Below are 25,043 nucleotides of genomic sequence, written 5' to 3'. Positions count from 1 at the left end.
CAAAGAGCTATTCTTACTTTATTTCTTACTGTACAGAATAAAGACCCATTTCTCAGACCGACTTCACTTAAATGAGGTCCAGGGACTAAGTTACTAAGTTCTGGCCAATGGAGACATAAGAAGTGTTGTATCATTCCTGGAAAGCAGCACACAGGGTGTCCTTCCACTGTCCCTCCTTCCTGATGACTAGAGTGAAGCTGGAGCCCCAGCAGCTAGCTTGGCCTAGAAGATGGCATTGAGGACTAAAGCTATTGCTAGGATACTGAAGCAGAAGGTTGAAAACTGAGGTGGCCAGGTGCTTCTTTCCAGTGAGAAGGGAATAAATGCCTCTCCTCTCTAAGCCACTGATATTATGGGGTGTTTCAGTATATTGAGCTGAAACTAATGATAACTGATGCAGGCTATAAAGCACCTAGCATGATATAAGTTACACAAAGCACTTTCTCCATCCTCTGCCATTCTGCCACGTGATTTCAGTACTTGGCATTTGCATTTGTGTATAAGGCTATGTTTGTGCCAATTAGTAGTTATCCTGGGCTAATAAGGAAATGGTAAAGGCAGAGTTAATACATAAATAATGTGTTCATGCAAAGTGAACGCCAAACTGTGTCATGGCATAGGTACAAATAAAGTATCTGCAGTATTAAAATAAAACACATGGTGCAATAACTCCTATACCCTTAGGGAAAATAAACTTTAAACATGCCAAACTCAAAAGATAATAAACTTTAAACATGCCAAACTCAAAAGAACTTGCATCATGAGCAGTTGGTACCACACATTCTTATTAATGGATGTATTAGTCCATTAATGGATAGTATATAGTCCATGCTATAAAGAAATACCCAGCTGGGCACGTTGTCTCACGCCTGTAATCCCAGCACTTTAGGAGGCCGAGGAGGGTGGATCACCTGAGGTCAGGAGTTCACGACCAGCCTGGCCAACATGGTGAAACCCCATCTTTACTAAAAATACAAAAAGTTAGCCAGGCATGGTGGCTCATGCCTGTAATCCCAGCTACTCAGGAGGCTGAAACAGGAGAATCGCTTGAACCCGGGAGGTGGAGGTTGCAGTGAGCTGAGATTGTGCCATTGCACTCCAGCCTAGGCAACAAGAGCGAAACTCCATCTCAAAAAAAAGAAAGAAAGAAAGAAAGAAAGAAAGAAAGAAAGAAAGAAAGAAAGAAAGAAAGAAAGAAAGAAAGAAAGAAAGAAATATCCGAGACTGGGTAATTTATAACAGAAATAAATTTAATTGACTCACAGTTCTGCATCGCTGGGGAGAGCTCAGGAAACTTAACAATCATGGCAGAAGGGGAAGCAGGCATATCTTACATGGTAGCAGGCAAGAGTGAGAGCATGTGAAGAAGGAACTGTCAAACACTTATAAAACAATCAGATCTCATGAGAACTCATTATCATGAGAACAGCATGGGGAAAACCGCTCCCATGATCCAATCACCTCCCTCCCTCAACACATGGAGATTACAATTCAAGATGACATTTGGGTAGGGACACAGAGCCAAACCATATCAATGGTGATTTTAGTAAAATAATCTATCACATTGAATTAATATCCCTAATTTTTTAAATTCTATTTTATCCTTTGTTTTGATTTCTAAACTGATATGGATTTCATAACATTAAGAAATATAAGATTAAGAAATTTCTATGTAGTTTTAAGTTTGTACATTGTAAATATAATGAAATTATTTTAACTCAATACAGGTAGGGGAATTCGTGAAAAACATTTTTCTTGCAAAAAGGATTTCTATTATACTTATGTTTGCCTGCCAAATTAAAATGTAATAGTATCTGGAAAGGTCTACTTTTTCCCAGTCTAGAATTCAGGAGTAAATTTACAGCATGGGTCTTAAAACAGAAGATTTGTATAACCTAGGCATTGGGGTCTTCAATCATGGTTTTGAAACAGACATAGAAACAAGTACAAAAGCTTTCACCCAAATGTTCATAGCAGCCTTGTTCAGAATAGCCAAAAGTGGAAACAATCTAAACGTTCATCAAATGCTGAACGGACAAGCAAAATGTGGTATATCCATACAATGAAATATTCCTCATCCATAAAAAGGAATTATGATGGTTAATTTTATGTATCAGTTTGGCTGGGCAATCATGCCCAGATATTTGGTCAAATATTTAAATGGGTAGACTTTGCATAAAGCAGAGTGCCCTCCATAATGTGGGTAAGCTTCATCCAATCAGTTGAAGGCATAAGCAGCACAAGACAATGAGCTTCCCTGAACACAAGGAAAATCTGCCAGCCTTCATATTTTTACCACAACATCAGCTCTACCTGGGTCTCCAGTCTGTCAGCCCATCCTGCTAGTCTCCATAATTGTGTGAGCCAATTCTTTAAAATAAATCTTTCTATATAGATAGATAGATGATTGATAGATCAATGTAGATATTTATATTAGATATTTATATCTATATATACCTGTCTGTATACACACACACACACACACACACACACACACACCTCCTATTGCTTCTGTTTTCCTGGAGAACACTGACCAATACAGGAATGAAGTACTGATCCATGGTACAACATGGGATGAACCTTGAAAATACTAAGTATACTCATACTAAGTAAAAGAAGTGATATGGTTTGGCTGTGTCACCACCCAAATGCCATCTTGAATTGTAGCTCCCATAATTCCCATATGTTGTGGGAGGGGCCCAGTTGGAGATAACTGAATCATGGGGGTGGTGTCCCCCCACTTTTCTCATGATAGTGAATAAGTTTTACGAGATCTGATGGCTGTCATTCTCTCTTGCCACTGCCATGTAAGAAGTGCCTTTAACCTTCTGCCATGATTATGAGGCCTTCCCAGCCATGTGTAACTGTAAGTCCATTAAACCTCTTTCTTTTGGAAATTGCCCAGTCTCAGGTATGTCTTTATCAGCAGCAGGAAAACAGACTAATACAAAAAGCCAGAGACAAAGGCCACATATTATATTATTCCATTTATATACAATTTACGGAATGGACAAATTTATAAAGGCAGAAAGATTACTGGTTACCAGAAGTTGAAGAAAGGGTAAATGAAGAATGACTGTGGATGGGTGTGGGATTTTGGGGGAGGATGTGGGAGGAGTGATGCAAAGTCCTGGAATTAGATAGTGGTGATGTTTGTACAACCTTGTCTATATACTAAAAACCATTCAATTATACACTTTAAAAAATAAACTTTATGGCATGTAAATATTTCTCATTTTTAAAAAAACCATAGAAATGTAATTCAAATTATTATTTTATATTGTCCCTCTAAGAGTGTTAAAATTGTTAATTTAAAAAGTGTAGTGATTTGAGTAGTGCCCTCCCAAAAGCTGTGTCCACCCAGAACCTCGGAATGTGACCTTATTTAGATAAGGGCCTTTGCAGGTAATGATTAAGATAAGAGTCTCATGAGGAGATCATTTTGAATTAGGATGGGCCCTAATGCCAACAATGGATGTCCTTATAAGAGACAGAAGAGACACACAGGAGGAGGTCACGTGAAGGGGAGGCAGAGATGGGAATTATGCAGCTATAAACCAAGGACTGTTAGCGGGATTGAGTATTAAGCCACCCAGTTTGTGGTAATTGGGTAGCCCTAAGAAATTAATACAGCAAAGCTATTTTTGCTAATGTCCAGAAATATTACTTTATGAATAGTGAAATTAATACAGGGACAAGCTTAGGCAATGTACAATGGTGGATAGCTGATATCAGTAATCTGTCTTGGAAATTGATTTCAGAAGTCTGATATTTTGGATTTGTATCAAATACAAAATAAAAATATATTCTGTATTTGATATCTCATAAATGCATGAAGTTGACATTTATTGTGTTAACAAGTTAGATCTCTGTTCTCCACTGGAATGAAGACTTAACATTCCTTTTAAATGTGTAGGGGCCTGAGTAATTCTTGAGTCAGTCAAACCAAGTCTCTCCTATACCTTTCCTATATCTTATCTGTAAAAGTATGTGGATCTGTCTATGCAAAATAAAGCAACCAAGTAAATATGCAAGCCAACTTTATTTACTTTCCTAACTCTCTTCTTTTCATCCAAGTATCCCAGAAGGGTATTGCACTGTCTTCATTTTCATTTCTCTTTCATCCCTGAAATTTGGCTTATTCTCAAAACCCTCACCCACTACCACCATGATCTGTACATGCTTGACTCACAGATTTTCCAAAGCCAAGTATAGTGGATACTCCTTCAGTCATTATCTCACTGCTGTACTTGGTGCAGTTGACCACAGCCTCATTCTGCTCTCTCTCTATCTCTCTCTCTGTTTCTTCTCAGTCTCTTTCCTGACAATTTTATCCTCCAATGGCTCCCCAGGACCCAGAGGATAAGTCCAAACATCTTAGCGTGACACATAAGGCTCCATGTGATCCAGCCCCTGTCCACTGCTCAGCTTCTTCCACTCCCTAACTCCCAGACATTGTCAAGGTGTCATCAGCAGCCAACCAGAACTCCTATTCACCTATTATTGCACTGACTGTCACTCATCCTCATCCTCTGCTCCAACCAACTGTTGTTTGATCAGAAGCAATGTTGTACCAAATACCATGACAGCACTAGGAGGTGATCTATGTTTATAAAGTCTTGGCAAAGACAGGAGACTGTTTGATTTTTCAGTCTGAGTTCATGAAACACTGTACAGCTCTGAGTTTTGCCATATCCTTGTCTACATGCAACCGCCTCCCTATGGGTAAGAGAAATTCTTCAAAAGTGTTAGATCAGGTCTGCAAATTCTCCTTATTGTTCTCTAAAGCCCCAAATTTTGTTTCCTTTTCAAAGCTGTGGATCACACATTGGCTATAATGGTGAGGTTCCTTTTCCTGTTTTGTTCAATGACATTCTCCCACTATTAGCTGTCTTACCACTGGTTTCCATTTCTTTAACTTTTCTTTTCTAGCTTCTTTGGAAATGTCCAAAGGCCCTTTATTCCCTCTAACAAAGTAGTACTCCTGTATCCTTATAAGCAAGGATGTCAGAGGGGATGAGTGCCTCTGGCCTAGGGATGAACACCCGCACATCCTACAATCAGGAGCAGCTGGTGCAATGTCCCAGCCACATTAACTTTAGGATAATCTTCATGGTCCTTTGGATACAGGAAACAAACTCCCCACTACCATCACCCCAAATGGTTAGAGCAGATGGTATTTGCAGCTAACTGCATTTCTTTGGGTTTAAAATTTGTTTTTGTTCATGCAATGCCATCTTTAGGGGATTCTTCTCTCCCCTCCTTCTTTCTGAGATGATAACTGGGTGGAGGAAAGTCCTTGCGATTTTAGAAGAAGTGATTCTGGCCCTCATGCTGCCCCTGAATCTCTCCTATATCTATTATTTGACTCGTGAAATTTGTCAGGGTCTCTCACCAGAGTCAAGGCCACATCACTGGTCTCAGCTAATTCAAGGCTTGGCTGTAGCTGCTATTGGGCCACAGCCTAGGTGATTACCCCAGGGCCTCTGATGGCGGGTCACTTTGTCCCTCAGTTGAAAGGAACACCCCCATCTGCTCCTGTAATAAGCTCTCCAGCTTACGTTTCAGCTGTCATCCATATCCCTCGCTAGTGAAAATGGAACTCCAGGCTCCAGGGAATTGGGGTGCAATCTAGGACCCCAAGATTCATCACCTTTTGCAGCCCCTTCCAGCCAGGGTTAGAGCAGCTGATGCTATTCCACCCTACCCCAAATCCCTGCTAAAGGTCATCTCAAGTTGTAAAGGGACTGTTGAGGGGACTTACCTCTGATATTTCCTCCCGACCCATGGCACCACCTCAGATGCTTTCCCTTGCTTCCCCCCTTCCTTGTATTCAGATATGTGCCCTTCTCTGGGGGGTGCCCATTCTCCCCTTCTCCAAGGAAGTACACTTCAACTTGGCAGTCTAGCCCCAATGGCAGAAGGGCTTCAGCAGGGAAAAGAAAACTACTCAGAAGGGAGACTACAGTGGAAAATATTTCCTAAAACATGGTCCCCACTACGCATGTTCAAGGGCTGGCTTAATTCCAGATTCTTTTTCCCTGCTTGTCTGTTTCCAGATTCAGAAACCTTCCAAAAAGCAGTTTCAGAGCATTGTCTGCAAAGAGCCAGGATGTTACTGTCCACTGTGCTTGCGATTTGCACACCTGCTGAGGATGATGTGTGCATATTAAGTTACATATTACTGCCAGTGGCACACATGCATGACACGTAAATCTTTTGATTAAATTCTTCTAAGTTTCCATTTCTTTTTGCTCTGCCTTCGTTAGAAGTTGAACACCTTGAATATAGGAACTGTCTCCCCAGTTCTGGGGACCTTCTCCACTGGACTTGGTAATGATGTATCCTACAGAGCACAACATAAATACTCTTGCCTGCCTGACTCTTTTCAGCAAACAGTTGTGCCTATTTTCTCATTTCTTCCTAAGCAAATTCCAATGTGATTAATCCCTCTATCATCACTAATAGCAGTCACCAACACTTTGGAGAAATGTATTTCTTTTCTGGACTTAAAACATCACCACTTTTTGGCCAGGTGCAGTGGCTCATACTTGTAATCCCAGCACTTCAGGAGGCTGAGGCAGGCGGATAACTTGAGGTCAGAAGTTGGGGACCAGTCTGGCCAACATGGTGAAACCCCATCTCTACTAAAAATACAAAATAATTAGCCTGGTGTGGTAGCGCACACCTGTAATCCCAACTACTTGGGAGGCTGAAACAGGGGAATCACTTGAACCCAGGCAGAGTTTGCAGTGAGTGAGTCGAGATCATGCCACTGCACTCTAGCCTGGACAACAGAGTGAGACTCAGTCTTGAAAAAATTTTTTATAAGGCCAGGCGCAGTAGCTCACGCCTGTAATCCCAACACTTTGGGAGGCCAAGGCGGGCAGATCACCTGAGATCAGGAGTTCGAGACCAACCTGACCAACATGAAGAAACCCGATCTCTACTAAAAATACAAAATTAGCCGGGAGTGGTGGCGCATGCCTTAATCCTGGCTACTCAGGAGGGTGAGGCAGGAGAATTGCTTGAACACAGGAAGAGGAGGTTGTAGTAAGCCAAGATCAGGCCATTGCACTCTATCCCTGGGCAACAAGAGTGAAACTCCTCCTCAAAAAAATTTTAAAAAAGAAAACGTCACCACTTTTTGACTGACTTTTCACCTAGCAATGATGGCTTCATTTCAGATATTGAAGAGACACTAAATGGATGTGTGCCCTCATTTGTGTCATTTTTGCATTTTTCCCATAACTCTAGAAAATCAGAGGAAGCTTTCATCTTTCTTCTTCTGGCGTGTCCCGATAAAGCTGTCATTCTTTTGCATAAAACATTGACAGTAACCAGCAAAAAGCAAAAACAAAATGGAGCCAAGCACTTGCCTTCAGTTCATTGGTGTCAGCCAGTTTGGCTTTGAGCTCGGTGTGCAAGTCTCGACACGTGTTCAGCTCTTTCTGCAGCCTCTCCACCTTCTTCTGCAAGTTCCTAATGGTAAGATGCGCGTTGTCCCTCTCAACCACCAAGGCCGTGCGTGCCTGCTTCTCCTCCTCCAGCTGGGCTATTTTCTGCCGGAGGAGGCTCATGTGTAGTTCTTTGCTCTCCAGTCTCTCTTTCTGTGTCTTTAGCTGGTTTGATGTAAACAGGGATTTTTTTTTTAATAATTGAACAATAGTAAATATAAATGAGTTACCCAGATAATGTTGATCTCTATCTACACCTCAATAAGAGTAATTTGTAAACCATCAAAAAAGTCATGGGATTCCTTTTCCTGATTGCATTTTTTATTCATACCCTTTCCAAGAATTAATTGCGTACCTAAAATCTGAGACAAAAGAGCCCCAGAAAATGTGCAGAGGAGTCAGCTTTCCACATCTGATGCCCTCTGACATTATGTGCATCATCATAAAAATGTAAAATAGCTTTTAAAAAACTCCTCAGATGAGTTTATCAAGAGCAGAATATAATAAGACAGAGAGACAAAATCCTGTCCAACATTTAATGGCCACAATATCTGCACTGGCATTTTCTGAAATAAGATACAATGCAAGTGAGTACTGTAAACCTAGACTGGCTCATTTCAATCCCTTAGAACTGGAATAGGTGGCCCCCAACATGAGAGTGGATATATATCAACTTTTTTTTTTTTTGAGACAGGGTCTCATTCTATTGTGCAGGCTAGGGTGTAGTGGCATGATCACAGCTCACTGCAGCCTCTCCCTCTCAGGCTCAAGCAATCCTTCCACCTCTCAGCCTCCCAAGTAGCTGGGACTACAGGTGCATGCCACCACACCCAGTTGATTTTTGTATTTTTTTGTAAAGACAGGGTTTCACCGTGTTGCCTAGTCTGGCCTTGAACTCCTGGGTTCAAGAGGTCCACCTGCGTCAGCCTCCAAAAGTGCTGGGATTACAGGTGTAAGCCACCACACCTGGCTGAGAGTTGATATATTTTTAAAGTAAGATATACCAAGGAGATTTTTAAGTAATCTTTGCTTTAAAGCTTTGCTTATACATATAAAATCTTAGAAATAAAAGGGACTGTAAGAAGGTTTCTTGGTCTTTGTTATATGCCTGGCCTATAAGGTCCACAAACTAAGCAGAGGATAGGTCCTCAAACATCATTTATCATTGGTAACCAAACTTAAAAAAGGAAATTAGAGTGATATTTAAGTAAATGACTATGGACTCTAGAGGGGGAAGAATCTTCCTGGGCTCCACATGTCACAATTAGTAGATGGAATATTAAGTACAGAAACCTCTGTCATCTGCTATAAACATCAGAATCAGAATCATATATTATCAAGTGTTCAAGCTGAAGACCATCAAAGTTCCCCTAATTATCTACTCTGCACTTGTAAAGCGGTAACAGGTGGAAAGACTTATTGAAATGCTGCTTTGAGTATCCTGCCTAACAGTGACGGCTGTGTCCATACCCAGATCATTTTTGAACAAGGCCTTTTTAATATTTCTCTAATCAAATTCCCTTTCTTAAGCTTCTTCATGTCAAATTCCACTCCAGGCCAGGCATGGTGGCTCATGCCTGTAATTCCAGCACTTCGGGAGGCCAAGGAAGGCGGATGACCTGGGGTCAGGAGTTTGAGACCAGCCTGGCCAACATGATGAAACCCAGTCTCTACTAAAAATACAAAAATTAGCCAGGCATGATTGCAGGTGCCTGTAATTCCAGATACTCAGGAGGCTGAGGCAGGATAATCACCTGAACCCGGGAGGCAGCAGTTGCAGTGAGCTGAGATCGCGCCATTGCACTCCAGCATGGGCGACAAGAGCGAACCTCTGTCTCAAAAAAAAAAAAGAAAAGAAAAAAAAATTCCACTCCGTTGCAATTTTACACTGGTAAATTCTATAAACTGGTAAGTTTAATAATTATATAATTATTAAGAAGTAATAATTATATAATTGAGAAAAAGAATCAATTATCTGAGTAGAACTTTGGAAAGAATGGTAGCTGAATTTTTATGCCTCTAATGGTAATAGGGTTTGTATGCTATCTTTTATAAAATATTTCTCAAGATATGGTAGTGGAGAAGAAGCCAAACATGAATACAGCATCTTTTGTGAGCCAAGGGTTTGAAAATATTATTTATTAAAAACTAACAACTCCTTGGGGTATATAGCATCCCCATCTTAAATATGAGGAAACAGAGACAGAGAGGTATGTAATTTGTTCAGGGTCACACAGCTTGATGGAACCAAGTTGGGAGCCCAGATGTGACTCATTATACAGCATCTACACTGGAATTGTATCATAGCATTTTTCTCCTAAGAACTATTATAAGAATACATCTGTGTTTTCCTATTTCTTTCCCCAATACCAATAATTATGTAACTAATAATTATATTTTATCCCTTTCATCCATTCATTCATTGATTTAGTCTAAACTGTTTCTAACTCTTCCTTTGAGTGAAGAAAAGTAAGCCCTTCTCTCTCTACTAGAATTTCTAGTGCAGCTGAGCTTATAAATGCAGAGGCTGCTGAATGTCCCCCCAGTTCTCCTCTTCTCCCAAAGTAATAGAAACTGTGAATTTTTTTCTAGCTAGGTAAATGGCTACCCAGAGTAAAGGCTACATTTGCAAGCCTCCCTTGCAGCTAGGTTTGACCACCAAAACATATTCTGGCCATGGGATATAAACAAAAGTTCATGTAGCAAATTCTGAGTGCCTTTCTCAAAAGATGCCTCTGCTTGTTCTTTTGCAGCCCTATTCCTCACTCCTTTCTTCTCTTCTATCTTGAACACAGATATAATGGTTCTGGGCACCATCTGGAACCATGAGAATAAGGATCACCCTAGGGATGGGAAGTGAATCAGCTGAAATGAGCCTGGTTCCTTGAAGACTTTACAGAGGAGAGTTGCCACACCAGCCCCAAACTTCCTGTCTCCAGGAATTTGTGTGAGAAAAAAACAAACAAACAAACAACAACAAAAAAAAACTTCTACTTGCTTAAGTCACTGTCCTTGTGGGTACCCATTACACACCGTGAAACATGACCTTAGGTGACAGATACACTTACCAACTCTTCAGACTTGAAATTGAGCCTCCAATACTAAATACATATTTTTATAAGATGCTTCCTAGCTACACTGGTAAATATGGTGGCAGTACATTATTTTTCAATGTTTCAGTTTTTCAGAAATTTCTTCTCTCAATACTAGCAAGTTTCAATATCCCCTACCTTTCTCTGCAAATTGTGGGCAATGGTCTTGTTCTCAATGACTGCATTGCTCTCAAGACGAACCAGCTGCTCTGTTCGAGCTAAAACCACGTCCAGCCGCATGTCAAAGCCAAGTTCGGCAGCCATCTGGTCCAACTTCATTTTCTGAGAAAGCTGATCCAGAAATTTAAGATACTAAACCCAAGAACAGGAACGAAAATGGGACATGAAAGTCAAAGTTAATGGGTGATCTCACAGAATCTCTTCCTCTTTCTCCCAAGCTTACAGGTCATTCTCCTTTGCAGACAGCATGGAGCAGAGCATGGACTCTGACCCACATGTGGTAATAAATTCCTGAACCACCCTGCCAGTTCCCTGCCTACCCCTTGTCTGAATGCCCTTGACTCTCCTAGCCCTTGATGTTGATGTTCAATCGAACATTACATACTTTTCTTTTTTTTTTTTTTTTGAGACGGAGTCTCCCTCTGTCGCCCAGGCTCGAGTGCAGTGGCGCCATCTCGGCTCACTGCAAGCTCCGCCTCCCAGGTTCACGCCATTCTCCTGCCTCAGCCTCTCAGAGCAGCTGGGACTACAGGCGCCCGCCACCACGCCCGGCTAATTTCTTTTGTATTTTTAGTAGAGAGACGGGGTTTCACCGTGGTCTCGATCTCCTGACCTCGTGATCCGCCCACCTCAGCCTTCCAAAGTGCTAGGATTACAAGCGTGAGCCACCGCGCCCGGCTATATGCTTTTCTTAACTCTGCCAGACAACACATTTGGCGATGTTTGATGACATCTTCATCTCTCTGCTTTGACAACCGGCTGATGCAACCACGCCCCTCTCAGGCTAATCTAGCCCCTGGGATCCACCCACTGATATGGTTTGGCTGTGTCACCACTCATATCTCATCCTGAATTGTAGCTCCCATAATTCCCACATGTTGTGGGAGGGACCTAGTGGAAGATAATGGAATCATGGGGGCAGTTTTCCACATACTGTTCTCATGGTAGTGAATAAGTCTCACGACATCTGATGGTTTTATAAGGGGAAAACCCCTTTTGCTTGGCTCTCGTTCTCTCTCTTTGCCTGCCACCAGGTAAGACATCCCTCACTCTTCCACCATGATTGTGAGGCCTCCCAAGCCACATGGAACTGTGAGTCCATTAAACCTCTTTTTCTTTATAAATTACCCAGCCTCGTCTTATTTATTTATTTATTTATTTATTTATTTATTTATTTATTTATTTTGAGACAGAGTCTTCCCGTGTCACGCAGGCTGGAGTACAGTGGCTTGATCTCAGCTCACTGCAGCCTCTGCATCCCAGGTTCCAGCAATTCTCCTGCCTCAGCCTCCCAGGTAGCTGGGATTACAGGCATGCACCACCATGCCTGGCTAATTTTTTTGTATTTTTAGTAGAGATGGGGTTTCACCATGTTGGCCAGGCTGGTCTCAAACTCCTGACCTCAGGTGATCCACCCGTCTTGGCCTCCCAAAGTGCTAGGATTACAGGCATGAGCCACCATGCCCAGCCTATGTCTTTATCAGCAGTGTGAAAATGGACTAACACACCCACCCATGCACCTTCCTTGGGAATTTTTCCCACCTAACTGGGCCCTGGCCTCAAAGGTGGTCACTGGCAACTTAGCCAGTTGCCACTTTACTCTTCTTAGGCTCCACAGAGCACTCCAAACTCAAAGCTCACCATACAAACAAAATTTTGAACATTTCAGGGTCGTTTTTATTAATTAAGATGTTTTAGAAAATGTCTTTAAAATTGTTTAATGCAGGGCCAGGTGCAGTGGCTCATGCCTGTAATCCCAGCACTTTGGGAGGCCAAGGAGGGCAGATCACGAGGTCAGGAGATCGAGACCATCCTGGCTAACACAGCGAAACCCCGTCTCTACTAAAAATACAAAAAAATTAGCTGGGCGTGGTGGCGGGCGCCTGTAGTCCCAGCTGCTCGGGAGGCTGAGGCGGGAGAATGTTGTGAACCCAGGAGGCAGAGCTTACAGTGAGCCGAGATTGCGCCACTGCACTCCAGCCTGGGCGACAGAGCAAGATTCCATCTCAAAAAAAAAAAAAAAATTGTTTAATGCATCCAAGTTAAATGAACACCTCCTCCCTAAAGCAGAGCTGTATGAAGGAAGTCAAGGTTCATATTTTAGCAGTCTACGGTTAGAAAGCTATTTAAAGGTTTTCCTCTACTTGATTTCTGTGGTTTATCTGTCAAGTCCACACATAGGACAATGCTTACTAAGTGCTTGCTGGATGAATAAATCAATCAATGAGCTTTCTATATCATCATTTTATGATTTGGGTTTTACCTTTGATATTTTCTTCTGATTGCAATAATTTATCCATCTGGCATTTTCAAGCAATTAAATGTTTAAATAGGTACAATTTCCTGCCAACTGAAGCATACCAGCTTAAAGCCCAGAACTAGCTATGTTTTAATTATCAGGATGAAATTATTTATAAATGTATATTTTCCAATTTTGGCAAATAGCAGACATATGAATACAATTTTATCTCCTCTTTATAAGTCACAGTCATTGCAAATATCACTTATTGCATTGTGCTACAATACCATAAACTGCTTTTGTCTCTACATCCTCAGGTTATTACTTTTTAATGCTGTATCAGCTATCTGGAATTTTTCATTTTTAACCTGTGTCTATGAAAGTGACCTAACTGCTATTGCTTGTATTTTACATAAAATAGAAAAGTACCTTTTACATGACAGTATGAAACCCTCTTTCTTTCTATTTCTACATATGACCCATCCATTTAGTAGGCCAGGACTACAACAGGCAAAAAGAGATTAAGACAAGACCAAGCCAAGACCCCATAGAGAAAGTTTCTATCTCAAGGATTTTGTCTATATTTCAAAAGATTAAGGTTACTAGAAACTTTTAACTTCATAGAAATGAAGGATTACTGTATATATTGTTCATTTGAATCACAGTTCAGCATAAATAAGAAACTGTGCATTCTACTGTCTGAGTCTGCCTAGATTACCTGCATTTAGCATTTAAACTCTGTGCAACTTTGCTTTTCAATTTACATGGTACTATCCATCCTTACCAGAACGTGCATTTCATATGCAATTAGCGACGGAAAATTCACCATGGACAGAATTAGCTTACATAATTTGCTTTCATAACTGAGAGTTATTTGGACATAATCCCAATTAAAATTAATGATTCATTTACAGTAAGGGAAGGGAAGAAATACAAATCCACCTGAAATTCTTGCCTTTAATATATTTCTTCTATAATTCAAATAATATTTATTGACTCTCTAGGCCCTGGAGAAACACAGGAAAAAATAATTTTTTCTGGCCTCAAGAAGCTTGGTATATTTGGAGAAGAAAAAATTTAAAAACAATCCAATAACGGTAAAAAGTACCATGAGAGAGGCAGATGCATGTTGCTTGGAGAGCATAAGGAAAGATAGGTAAGTCTCTTAGGGAAGACTGCCAGAGGAAGTGGTATTTGAGCTGAATCTCGAAGAGATTGCTGTTGCCAGGTGAAGGAGGTGAGGAGAACATTCTCTCGCTGAAGATGGCTATGGGGAATGTGGGAGGCAGCCGGAGGACGCCAGAGGAGTGCTGCTACAAATCTGCATGGATGTCTTTAGGCCCCGTAATCACTGCAGACCCCACCAGGGTCCTGCCGCTCCCAGAAGGCTTCTGAGTTTGCCCCTGCTGGCAGGAAAAATTGCAGGGGAGGGGGAAGATGGAGAGGCCACCCGGCCAGCTCACAGAATGTGAGGCCATGGAAAAAGAAGGAATCTGTACCTGATCCTGGGGGCCCCAGAGAACCACTGACCAGTTCGAAGATAAAGAAAGATAAGATTAGGCATACCTTTCATGAAGACCTCCCTGGCAGCAATGAAGAGAGTAAATCTGAGGCATAAAGAACAATGCAGGGAGCTCAGTTAGTAGGTTGTTGCCCTAGTCCGTGTTAATGAGCACAATTCTCAGAGCCAAAGCACAGCTGCTGGATATAGAGATGGGGGAGGCATTGGATATCTAGTAAGGAGACAGGATTTACAGTGCTTAGGAATTGATTAAAAAGAGGGAAGTGTTGAAGATGGCTTGGGCAAATGGAGGCAGATTACCACCATGACTGAAGCAGGAGAGGGACAAATTTGAGCAGATGTCATTTCAGTTTTGAATGTATTTTGGTGTTCACGGACCATGCAGGTGAAGCTGTCCAGCAGGCAGTTAGATGGCTTCCAATTTACATTACCATACTCAGGTGCAATATTTCATTTTGTTTGGTTGTGATTGTTTTATTGTGTTTGTTTGTTTGTTTGTTTTGAGAGGGAGTCTCTGTCACCCAGGCTGGAGTACAATGGCGCAATCTTGGCTCACTGCAACCTCTGCCTCTCAAATTCAAGCGATTCTCCCACCTCAGCTTCCTGGGTAGCTGGGATTACAGGCACACACCACCACACCTGGCTAATTTTTTGTATTTTTAGTAGAGATGGAGTTTCACCATGTTGGCCAGGCCGTTCTTGAACTTCTGACCTCAAGTGATCCACCCGCCTCAGCCTCCTAAAGTGCTGAGATTATAGGCATGAGCCATCATGTTCAGCCTTTTGTTGTTGTTGTTGTTGTTGTTGTTGTTTTTGAGACACAGTCTCACTCTGTCACCTAGGCTGAAGTGGTGTGATCTCAGCTCACTGCAACCTCCACCTCCCGGGCTCAAGCTATCCTCCCATCTCAGCCTCCCAGGTAGCTGGGACCACAAGTGCGTGCTACCATGCCCAGCTAATTTTTGTGTTTTTTGTAGAGATGGGGTTTCGCCATGTTGCCCAGGCTGGTCTTGAACTCCAGAGATCAAGTGATCCACCTGCCTCAACATCCCAAAGTGCTGGGATTATAGGTGTGAACCACCAAACCCAGCCAATATTTCTTTACAAAATCAAATTTTCCACCATCACACCTTTACAGATATCTAATAGAAAAAGCTCCCTTCACTCTCCCAGACTTCTCCAATCTATCCCCTATTTCCATTTACAAAACCACTACATGGTTCAGATCTTTATTATCTTCTGAACTGGACTAGTTTGAACTGGACTATCTAACTGGACCAGTCAGGGAGCCACTGACTGGGCTCCCTACCTTCCCTCAGCTGTGTCCAACCCTTGGAATGCAAGCACTTTTTTGCTTATCTGTGGTGGCAGATATCTCAAAAATTATGCATGGTTGTTTTTTGTTTGTTTTGTGTGTGTGTGTGTGTGTGTGTGTTGTTTGTTTGTTTGTTTGTTTTAGCTTATCAGCTATCACTACTGTTGGTGTATTTTACGTGTGGCCCAAGACAATTCTTCTTCTTCCAATGTGGCCCAGGAAAGCCAAAAGGTTGGACACCCCTGCTACCCTCTAAACCAGTCTGACTTGAGGGAAATCTTTCTTTTACTCAGAAACCTTCTCCGGCTTCCCATTACCTATGCAGTGAAGCCTGAGTCATTAGACTGACCTATCCCGATGATTCCTACGCCTGCCTCCAGTGCCATCTCACACCTTTGGTTTCACCAAGTATCATGTCCCAGGCTCCCTGCACCTCATTCATTTCCCGAGCCATCTTTTCACACCTCCATTTCTTCTTTGTTCCTGCTGTTCTTTCTGCTTCAAATTTCTTCCCACCTCTTATGCCTGACAAATTCCTACTCATTCTTTAATGCTCCCCTCTTCTGTGAAGATGGCTCACTTACCGCACAGAAAAATTCATTGCTTCTTTTTCCAGGTTTCTGTCAAATTTTATACCTGTCTCCATCATGGCACTAATTGTACTATTTGCACTAATTGCACTATTGCACTATTGTACTATTGCACCAAGTGCACTAATTGCACTATTGTACTATTATGCCCCGATCTCCCTGTCTCATCTGCTAGACTTGATTTTCCACAGACACCTTTGGCACATCTTTGCATATCCAACCTCAATGCAGGCATGATGATTCCTCAATGTTTTAAGTACAGAAGAATGAAAAGGAATATGTTACTTGAGTGTAGATGTTTCAACTTTAGAGTATTTTTCATGCCAAATTCTGCATCGAGGCTGTTGAGCCTGTGTGCCTCCCTTTCCCTTCCCACGCTCCCTCCTACGGACTCTTTCAGTCCACACTTTTCCTCCCCATGCTGTCCAGCAAAACCTCTCTTTGATCTTGTTTTTCACAGCCACTGCCTCATGCCTCTCTTCTCTTTGGTCACCAGACTTCACACTGGTCTACTAGGAGGTTGCTCCCCTTCCTCTCAAGTCTCCCCTCAGCACAAAGCAAACTGGCTTCTGCTCTCCACCACTCCACCAAAACTGCCTCTCTAAGATCACTGACAATCTCCCCCGGTTTGAATCCTCAGTGCAGGCCCCTTCTCTTCCCGTTTAACTCTCCTCTCCCACTGGGTGATCAGCGCCATTGTTTCTGAGACTCTGCATGCCACAATCTCAGCTCCACTGGGACATCACACTATCTTTCTAAAATACTGCAATGTGGCCGGGCGCGGTGGCTCACACCTGTAATCCCAGCACTTTGGGAGGCCGAGGCGGGCAGATCACGAGATCAGGAGATTGAGACCGTCCTGACTAACACGGTGAAACCCCATCTCTACTAAAAATACAAGAAATTAGCCAGGCGTGGTGGTGGGCGCCTGTAATCCCAGCTACTCGGGAGGCTGAGGCAGGAGAATGGCGTGAACCCAGGAGGTGGAGGTTGCAGTGAGCCGAGATCACGCCACTGCACTCCAGCCTGGGTGACAGAGCGAGACTCCATCTCAAAAAAATAAAAATAATAAAAATAAACATAAAATGAAATAAAATACTGCAATGCTCACACTTACCACACTTCATATTCTACAGAGTAAAGAACACTCCATCTTCATAGTCTAAGCCATTCCAGTCTTTTCTCTTGCCACAGATCCACCAAGAATAAATAACATGTTCCAGCCATGTAGGATTCACCATTTTGCATTCTCTTAATATACTATGCGCTTGCCAGATTTCATGCCTTTGTTCAAACTGTTTCCCCTATAGTATCTGTCTCCTCTGTCCACTGTAATCCGACTTATCTTTCAAAAATGAACTTAATTATCTCCTCTCCTATAAAATCTTTCCTTTATCTAGAAGCTCCTACAGCACTTTATTAATTCCATACAACATGTATAAACTTATAGTATAGCAAATTATCTAAGTATCTGCCTCCCCTGTTGAATTATGAGCCCTTTAAGATCAGGAACTGTGTATTATTCATATTTTAGCTTGCCAAACCTTTAGGACCTCATATATGATAGGCATTCAATAAATACTTGTTGAGCTTAATTAAATTAATTTGAATCAAGGAAGCTCCAAACCCACTGTTCCTTGAAATTGACTTAACCAATTAAGTCCAGGACTTAACCAAACTAAATACTGTAAAATTAACCAAACTAAATACTGTAAAATTCAGAATATTTTCAGGTAAAATTTTGTACTACAACAGATGCTTCCACTCATGGTCATGCCCTCAGGTCATTACTTTTTGTTTCTCAAAATTCAAGTTGTCTCGCAAAACACCTCCAGAAACCAGCTCTGCCTCCAGGTGTGTCAGCTGACCCTGAAGAGTCTCCAACATATTCTCTGCTTTCTGGGCCCTCTGGAGAGCTTTCTGGTGAAACCCAGACTCCTTTCCCAACTGTTCAACAAGCTCAGATATTTGGGCTTCAAGCTGGGAGACCATCTGTAAACAAAGAAACAGATCAAGAATAAGCCTTGTTTTGGATGCAAGGAAGTGTTCACATCTACTGCTCTGCCTAAGCAGCATAACTGTTTATGATACCAACTTCCAGATTATTTGTAAAAATCCCATTTAAAATATGTAATTGATAGCTGTATTTGCCTCTGTTTGAAATAGTCTACATTCATTATTGAATTAAATGTTTCGATTGGTATTTTTAATTTTTATATAATTCTTTTAACAGGTTAATCGATAAAAATTTATGGATAACATTTACTTACCCCAAAACTATTGCTAAGAGTTTCAGAGTTTAGTAGGAAAAAGAATTAAGACAAAAAGTACGGTAAAAATCTACAAAGAGTCATTCCCCAGAAAAATTCTTTCACCATTTTGAGTTGACTTAAGATTAGACAGTGAGTTAATCTTGGTAGGTAACATCGAGGTATTACAGGGAATTCATGCACAGATATATGCTTTTTCAAACTTTTTTCAGCTTTCTATTGAAGATTGGTTACCTATGCCCTAAACTCCAGGGATGCTGACTCTACACTACATAGTTATAGAGTAATACCATTTTTGCTTTGGAGAGGTCAACATCTCTTTAATATGGTGACTCTAAATAGGGTCAGTGTCGATGTACAAGAGAGCAGGGAGATCTGAGTACTGTCCCATGTTAAAGTCCCTCCAGGCTCTCCTCAACCCACCTGATTTGCCCAATGCTCCCATCCTTCCCAGGAGTTCCTCTTTTTGTCCTGATCATTCCCTTAAACCAAGAGTGCAAGTTTACCAAGGACCTCAGGGACAATCTCAGAAAACTCAAACTGATTTTACTAAATCCAGTTTCGTAAAATGTGGAATTCAATAAAACCACCAAGTCCAGGGTGATAAATTTGTTTTCTTTTGATGGTTTATTTTGGAAGAGAAGAGGGAAAACATAGTATTTACATAACAGTACAGTACCATTCTCACAGAAATGGAAACATCCTGACTGTTTCAGATTTTACTGTCTAAATTTTTAAAAAGAAAACAATTTCTATTTGCCTATCTATAAAGAGCCATGCTTAAACACGTAATCTGCCTTTAAACTTTTTGAAAGGCTATTATATGGGAGAACAAAAGGATTTGTTCTGAGTTACCCTCGGAGCCTATATTGAGAACCAATAGGTATAAATCAAAGAAATTCCATATTTATGAAAGGAAAACATTTTCCCCAGTTCCTATAATTATAAAGTAAGATATCCCCATAAAATTTCCTTTAACCACAAAAAGTATAAACAAGCAAAAAATAATCCCCTGTGATCCCACCACCCAGAGGTAAAAACTATTAACATTTTTAAATAATTTTTTTTGTGTATTGTTAAAATACAGTTGAAATATTATGCATGCAATTTTGTGTCTTTGTTTTTACCTAATCATTCTCATGCCATTTGAAATTCTTAATTAACATTTTAATGGCTGCATTAAGAATTCATCAAGAGAATGCGTCATCATTCACTTAAGCATTCCTTTATAAGAAAGGTAAAAGTCTTCCCTATGAGGTCTGAGAAAAAAAATTAAAAATAATAAATAATTAAAATAAAGAAGAAAGGGAAAACTTTACAATGATTACAGCTGTATAAAGACACTGTCCAGTAGGGAGTGGATTCCCAGTCACCGAAGATGGCCGGAAATTGGCAACTACAGGCACATCTCACTTTATTGCACTTACTTTATTGCTCTTCGCAGATATTTTAGTTTTTTACAAATTGAAGGTTTGTGGCAACCCTGCATTAAGCAAGTCTATCAGCGTCATTTTTCCGACAGCACAAGCTCACTTTGTGTCCCTGTGTCACATTTCGGCAATACTAGCAATATTTCAAACGTTTTCATTACTATGATATCTGTTATGGTGATCTGTGATCAGAGATCTTTGATGTTACTATTGCAGTGTTTGGGGTGCCACAAACCACTCCCATATAAGTCAGTGAACTTAAATGATAAATGTGTACGTTCTGACTTTTCCACTAACTGGCTGACCCCACATCTCTCTTCCTCTCCTTGGGCCTCCCTATTTCCTGAGACACAACAATATTCACATTAAGCCAGTTAATAACCTTACAATGGCCTCTAAGTTTTCAAGTGAAAGGAAGAGTCAGGCTGGGCATAGTGGCTCACGCCTGTAATCCCAGCACTTTGGGAGGCCAAAGTGGGTGGATCACCTGAAGTCAGGAGTTCAAGACCAGCCTGGCCAACATGGCGAAACCCCATCTCTACTGAAAATACAAAAATTAGCTGGATGTAGTGGCTCACGCCTGTAGTCCCAGCTACTTGGAAGGCTGAGGCAGGAGAATCACTTGAACCTGGGAGGCAGAGGTTGTAGTGAGCCAACATCGCGCCACTGCACTCCAGCCTGGGTGACAGAATGAGACTCCGTCTCAAAAAAAAAAAAAAAAAAAAGGAAGAGTCGCACTTCTCTCATTTTAACTCAAAAGCTAGAAATGACTAAGCTTAGTAAGAAAGGCATGTTGAAATCTGAGATCGGCCAAAAATTGGGCCTCTTACTTCAATTAGCCAAGTTGGAAATAGAAAGGAAGCATTCTTGAAAGAAATTAAAAGTGCTACTCCAGGCCAGGCACAGTGGTTCACACCTGTAATCCCAGCACTTTGGGAGGCCAAGGTGGGTGGATCACCTGAGGTCAGGAGTTCAAGACCAGGCTGACCAATATGGTGAAACCCCATCTCTACTAAAAATACAAAAACTAGCTGGGCATGGTGGCTGGCACCTGTAGTCCCAGCTACTCAGGAGGCTGAGATAGGAGAATCACTTGAACCTGGGAGGCAGAGGTTGCAGTGAGCCGAGATTGCACCATTGCACTCCAGCCTGGGTGACACAGCAAGACTCTGTCTCAAAAAAAAAAAAAAAAAAAAAAAAAGTGCTACTCCAGTAAACACACTGATACAGTGTGGATATTTGTCCTCTCTAAATTGCATGTTAAAATTTGATCCTCACAGTTGGAGGTGGGCCTAGTAGGAGATGTTTGGTTCATGGGAGCAGATCCTTCATGAATGACTTGGTGTCATTCTCGCAGAATTGAGTGACTGCTCACTCTTAGTGCCCATGAGATCTGGTTGTTGAAAAGAGCCTGGCACCTCCTCCTCTCTCTCCCTTTCTTTCTCTCTGGCCATGTGATGCCTGCTCCCCTTCATCTTCTGCCATGAGTGAAAGTTTCTTGAGGTTCATTGCCAGAAGTAGATGGCACTGTGCTTCTTGTATAGCCTGCAGAACCAGGAGCCAAATAAACCTCTTTTCTTCATAAATTACTCAGCCTAAGGTATTCTTTTATGGCAACACAAATGGACTAAGACACACACAAATGATAAGAAAAAAACAGCCTTATTGCTGATAACGGAGAAAGTTTGAGTGGTCTGAATAGACATCAAACCAGCCATAACATTCCCTTAAGCCAAAGCCTAATCCAGAGCAAGGCCCTAACTCTCCTTAAGTCTATGAAGCCTAAGAGAGATGAGGAAGCTGCAGAAGAAAAGTTTGAAACTAGTAGAGGTTGATTCATGAGAGTTAAGGAAAGAAGCCATCTCCATAACATAAAAGTACAAGATAAAGCAGTAAATGCTGATGTAGAAGCTGAGGCAAGTTATCCACAAGATCTAGCTAAGATCATTGATGAAGGTGGCGACACCAAACAACAGACTTTCAATGTAGGCAAAACAGCCTTCTATGGGAAGAGGTTGTCATCTAGGACTTTCATAGCTAAAGAGGAGAAGTCAATGCCCGCCTTCAAAGCTTCAAAGAACAGGCTGACTCTCTTGTTAGAGGTTAATGCAGCTGGTGACTTGAAGTTGAGGCCAGTGCTCATTTACCATTCTGAAGACTCTAGGCCCCTTAAGAAATATGCTAAATCTATTCTGACTGTGCTCTAGAAATGGAACAGCAAAGCTGGATGACAGCACGTCTATTCACATCATGTTTTACTGAATATTTCAAGCCCACAGTTGAGACCTACGGCTCAGTAAAAGATTCCTTTCAAAATATTACTGCTCATTGACAACATACCTGGTCACCCATGAACTCTGATGGAGATGTACAAAGAGAGGAATGTTGTCTTCATGCCTACTAACACAGCATTCATTCTGCAGCCCATGGATCAAGGAGTAATTCTGACTTTAAAGTCTTATTATCTAAGAAATATACTTCCTAAGGCTACAGCTGCCATAGAGAGTGATTCCTCTGATGGATCTGGGCAAAGTAAATTGAAAACCTTCTGGAAAGGATTCACTACTCTTGATACCATTAAGGACATTCATAAGTCATAAGAGGAGGTCAAAATATTAACATCATAGGTGTCATCTATGAGATGATTCTGAGGGGTTCAGGACTTCAGTGGAGGAAGTAACTGCAGATGTGGTGGAAATAGCAAGAGAACTAGAATTAGAAGTGGAGCCTAAAGATGTGACTGAATTGCTGTAACCTCATGATCAAACTTGAATGGATGAAGAGTTGCTTCTCATGGATGAGCAAAGAAAATTATTGAGATGAAATTTACTCCTAGTGAAGATGCTTGAACATTGTTGAAATGACAATAAGTGTTTAGAATATTACATAAACTTAGCTGACAAAAAAGCAGCAAGGTTTTAGAGGATTGACCTCAATTTAGAAAGAAGTTCTGCTGTTGGTAAAACGCTATCAAATAGCTCACATGCTACAGAGAAATCTTTTGAGAAAAAAAAGAGTCAATTGTTGTTTTCAACTACATTGTTGTCTTATTTTAAGAAATTGCCACAGCCACCCAACCTTCAGGAACCACCACTCTGATCAGCAGTAACCATCAACATTACAGCAAAACCCTCCACCAGCAAAAAGATTATGACTTGCTGAAGGCTGAGATGATTGTTAGCACTTCTTAGCAATAAAGTATTTTTCATTAAGGTATCTATATAGTTTTTTAGATATAGGGTTATTACACACTTAATAGACTACATAGTCTAGTATAAACATAACTTTCATATGCACTGAGAAACCAAAAAAAAATTGTGTGACTCATTTTATTGTGACATTTGCTTTGTTGCAGTGGTCTCTGAGGTATGCTTATACCAATTAAGAATGTTGCAATGCAGACTGAAGTGCTACATGAGGAAGGTTAGACTACCTGAGCTCTAAACTCTTCAATCCTGTGCTTCCATGGCTCTCAAGCTTCCAGACCTATAATTCAATTAATTCTACACTTCTGTGTGTGTGCTTGAAATTAGATATTTGATGGTAAGCTATTCAGAGCCACATCCAAGGAATTACATTTACCAAGGAAATTTTTAGTGTCATCTCAGAACAGGAAGCTCTGAGAAACCTCATTTCATATTTCCTACCTTTCCTGCTTACCAATAATAAAAATATCTACTGATACATTCATAGTTATATTAGTAAGTATACCTTACTCATATAGCAGATAAATCTGATCTTAATGCAAGAGAAACAGTGTTTATCTTGGTATAACAAATAATGTAATCTACAAAAAATTGTCCACAAGATGCTGCCTCCCAAGGGACTGATTCGCATTATTAGAAGTACAGCACATCAGGAGATGTGGTTTCATGTTGGACTGCAAACAGGAAGTGAGCATTTCTACCTGAAGACTCTTCAACATCTCCTATACCACAAATGACACAGCGGAGAGAACAAAACCAAAGAGAAAACTGATTCAATAAACCTCAAGCAGAGAGAGGGAGAACTGTGTGATCACTTAGCTATAGTCAGCACACCACCGACTTTACTGGAAAAAAGCAAGCCTTCTGTAGACATCAATCAGTATGGTCTCCATTCTGAAGCTGACACCCAGAGTAACTGCAGTAAGTTAGACTAAGGGAGTGATACTGACCCTGAAGGAAGATGTAAGCATCTGACATAGACCAGAGTGCAGGACGGGGACTTTAGAGTCAGATAGCCCTGGTTTCAATTTCCCCTGTACCACTTACCAGTAGGTTAACTGAAGCAAGTAACTGATCTCTCTGAAATTCGTAGACTTTGCTATGATCACTCAATGAGCTGATTTAGATAATTTGACCCCCACAGTGTTTCACACCATACTAAAGTTCAACACATCGCGTCCATTTCCGTCATCAGGGTTACTGCTCCAGGGTACGGGTTCCATCAATCCTATGCTGTTGCCATGAAGAGCTAAAGAAGCCTCCAGGAATTGTCCTATGCCATGTTTTTCAAACTATTTTCAGCAAAGTCTTTCTCTCAACTGGAAGTCTTTCTAGGAAGAACAAATAAGGGACAAATGTGTTTGAATCAAAGGCAAGAAGGTCCCTCTTGCATCTTCACCCCATCTGGACCTGAGAGTGCTCTACAGACCCTTGAGACTCAGCGAAGTGCGACTTTAAAACCACTAATACATAGATCGCTGAAATTTGCAGGGGATACCTGCCATGCCAAGATTCTCATGTCCAGAGAGAAGAAAACAGCTGAGAGCCCTCCTGCACTCTATCAGATCGCAGAATGTAGCTTCAGAAGCTTATTTCGGTGTCAGTGCATACGACACCACCAAGTTTTTTTCTAACTAAATTTAGATAAATTAATTCAAATAAATTAACATTCCAAACTGACTCATTCTTGGGAACATCAAATGCCAGTGCCTGAGTGAACATATGTGCTCTACCAAAACCGT

At 41.2% G+C, this 25,043-nt stretch overlaps 1 protein-coding gene across 1 annotated transcript in view; it reads right to left on the bottom strand.

Annotated features, from left to right (window-relative positions):
• Window positions 1-25,043, bottom strand: part of ARMT1 (acidic residue methyltransferase 1) — a 160,694-nt gene that overhangs the window by 14,135 nt on the left and 121,516 nt on the right. The window contains exons 10-12 of the mRNA XM_030809852.1: window positions 18,187-18,387; window positions 10,688-10,861; window positions 7,380-7,622 (exon numbers count right to left, since the gene is read on the bottom strand). Coding sequence (XP_030665712.1) covers window positions 7,380-7,622; window positions 10,688-10,861; window positions 18,187-18,387 — 618 coding nt within the window. The remainder of the gene's footprint in view (window positions 1-7,379; window positions 7,623-10,687; window positions 10,862-18,186; window positions 18,388-25,043) is intronic.

Source organism: Nomascus leucogenys, chromosome 3 (genome assembly GCF_006542625.1).
Source record: "Nomascus leucogenys isolate Asia chromosome 3, Asia_NLE_v1, whole genome shotgun sequence".
NCBI lineage: Eukaryota > Metazoa > Chordata > Mammalia > Primates > Hylobatidae > Nomascus > Nomascus leucogenys.
The sequence above is the reverse complement of the archived record's forward strand: the minus strand, read 5'-3'. Positions and strand labels throughout refer to the sequence as shown.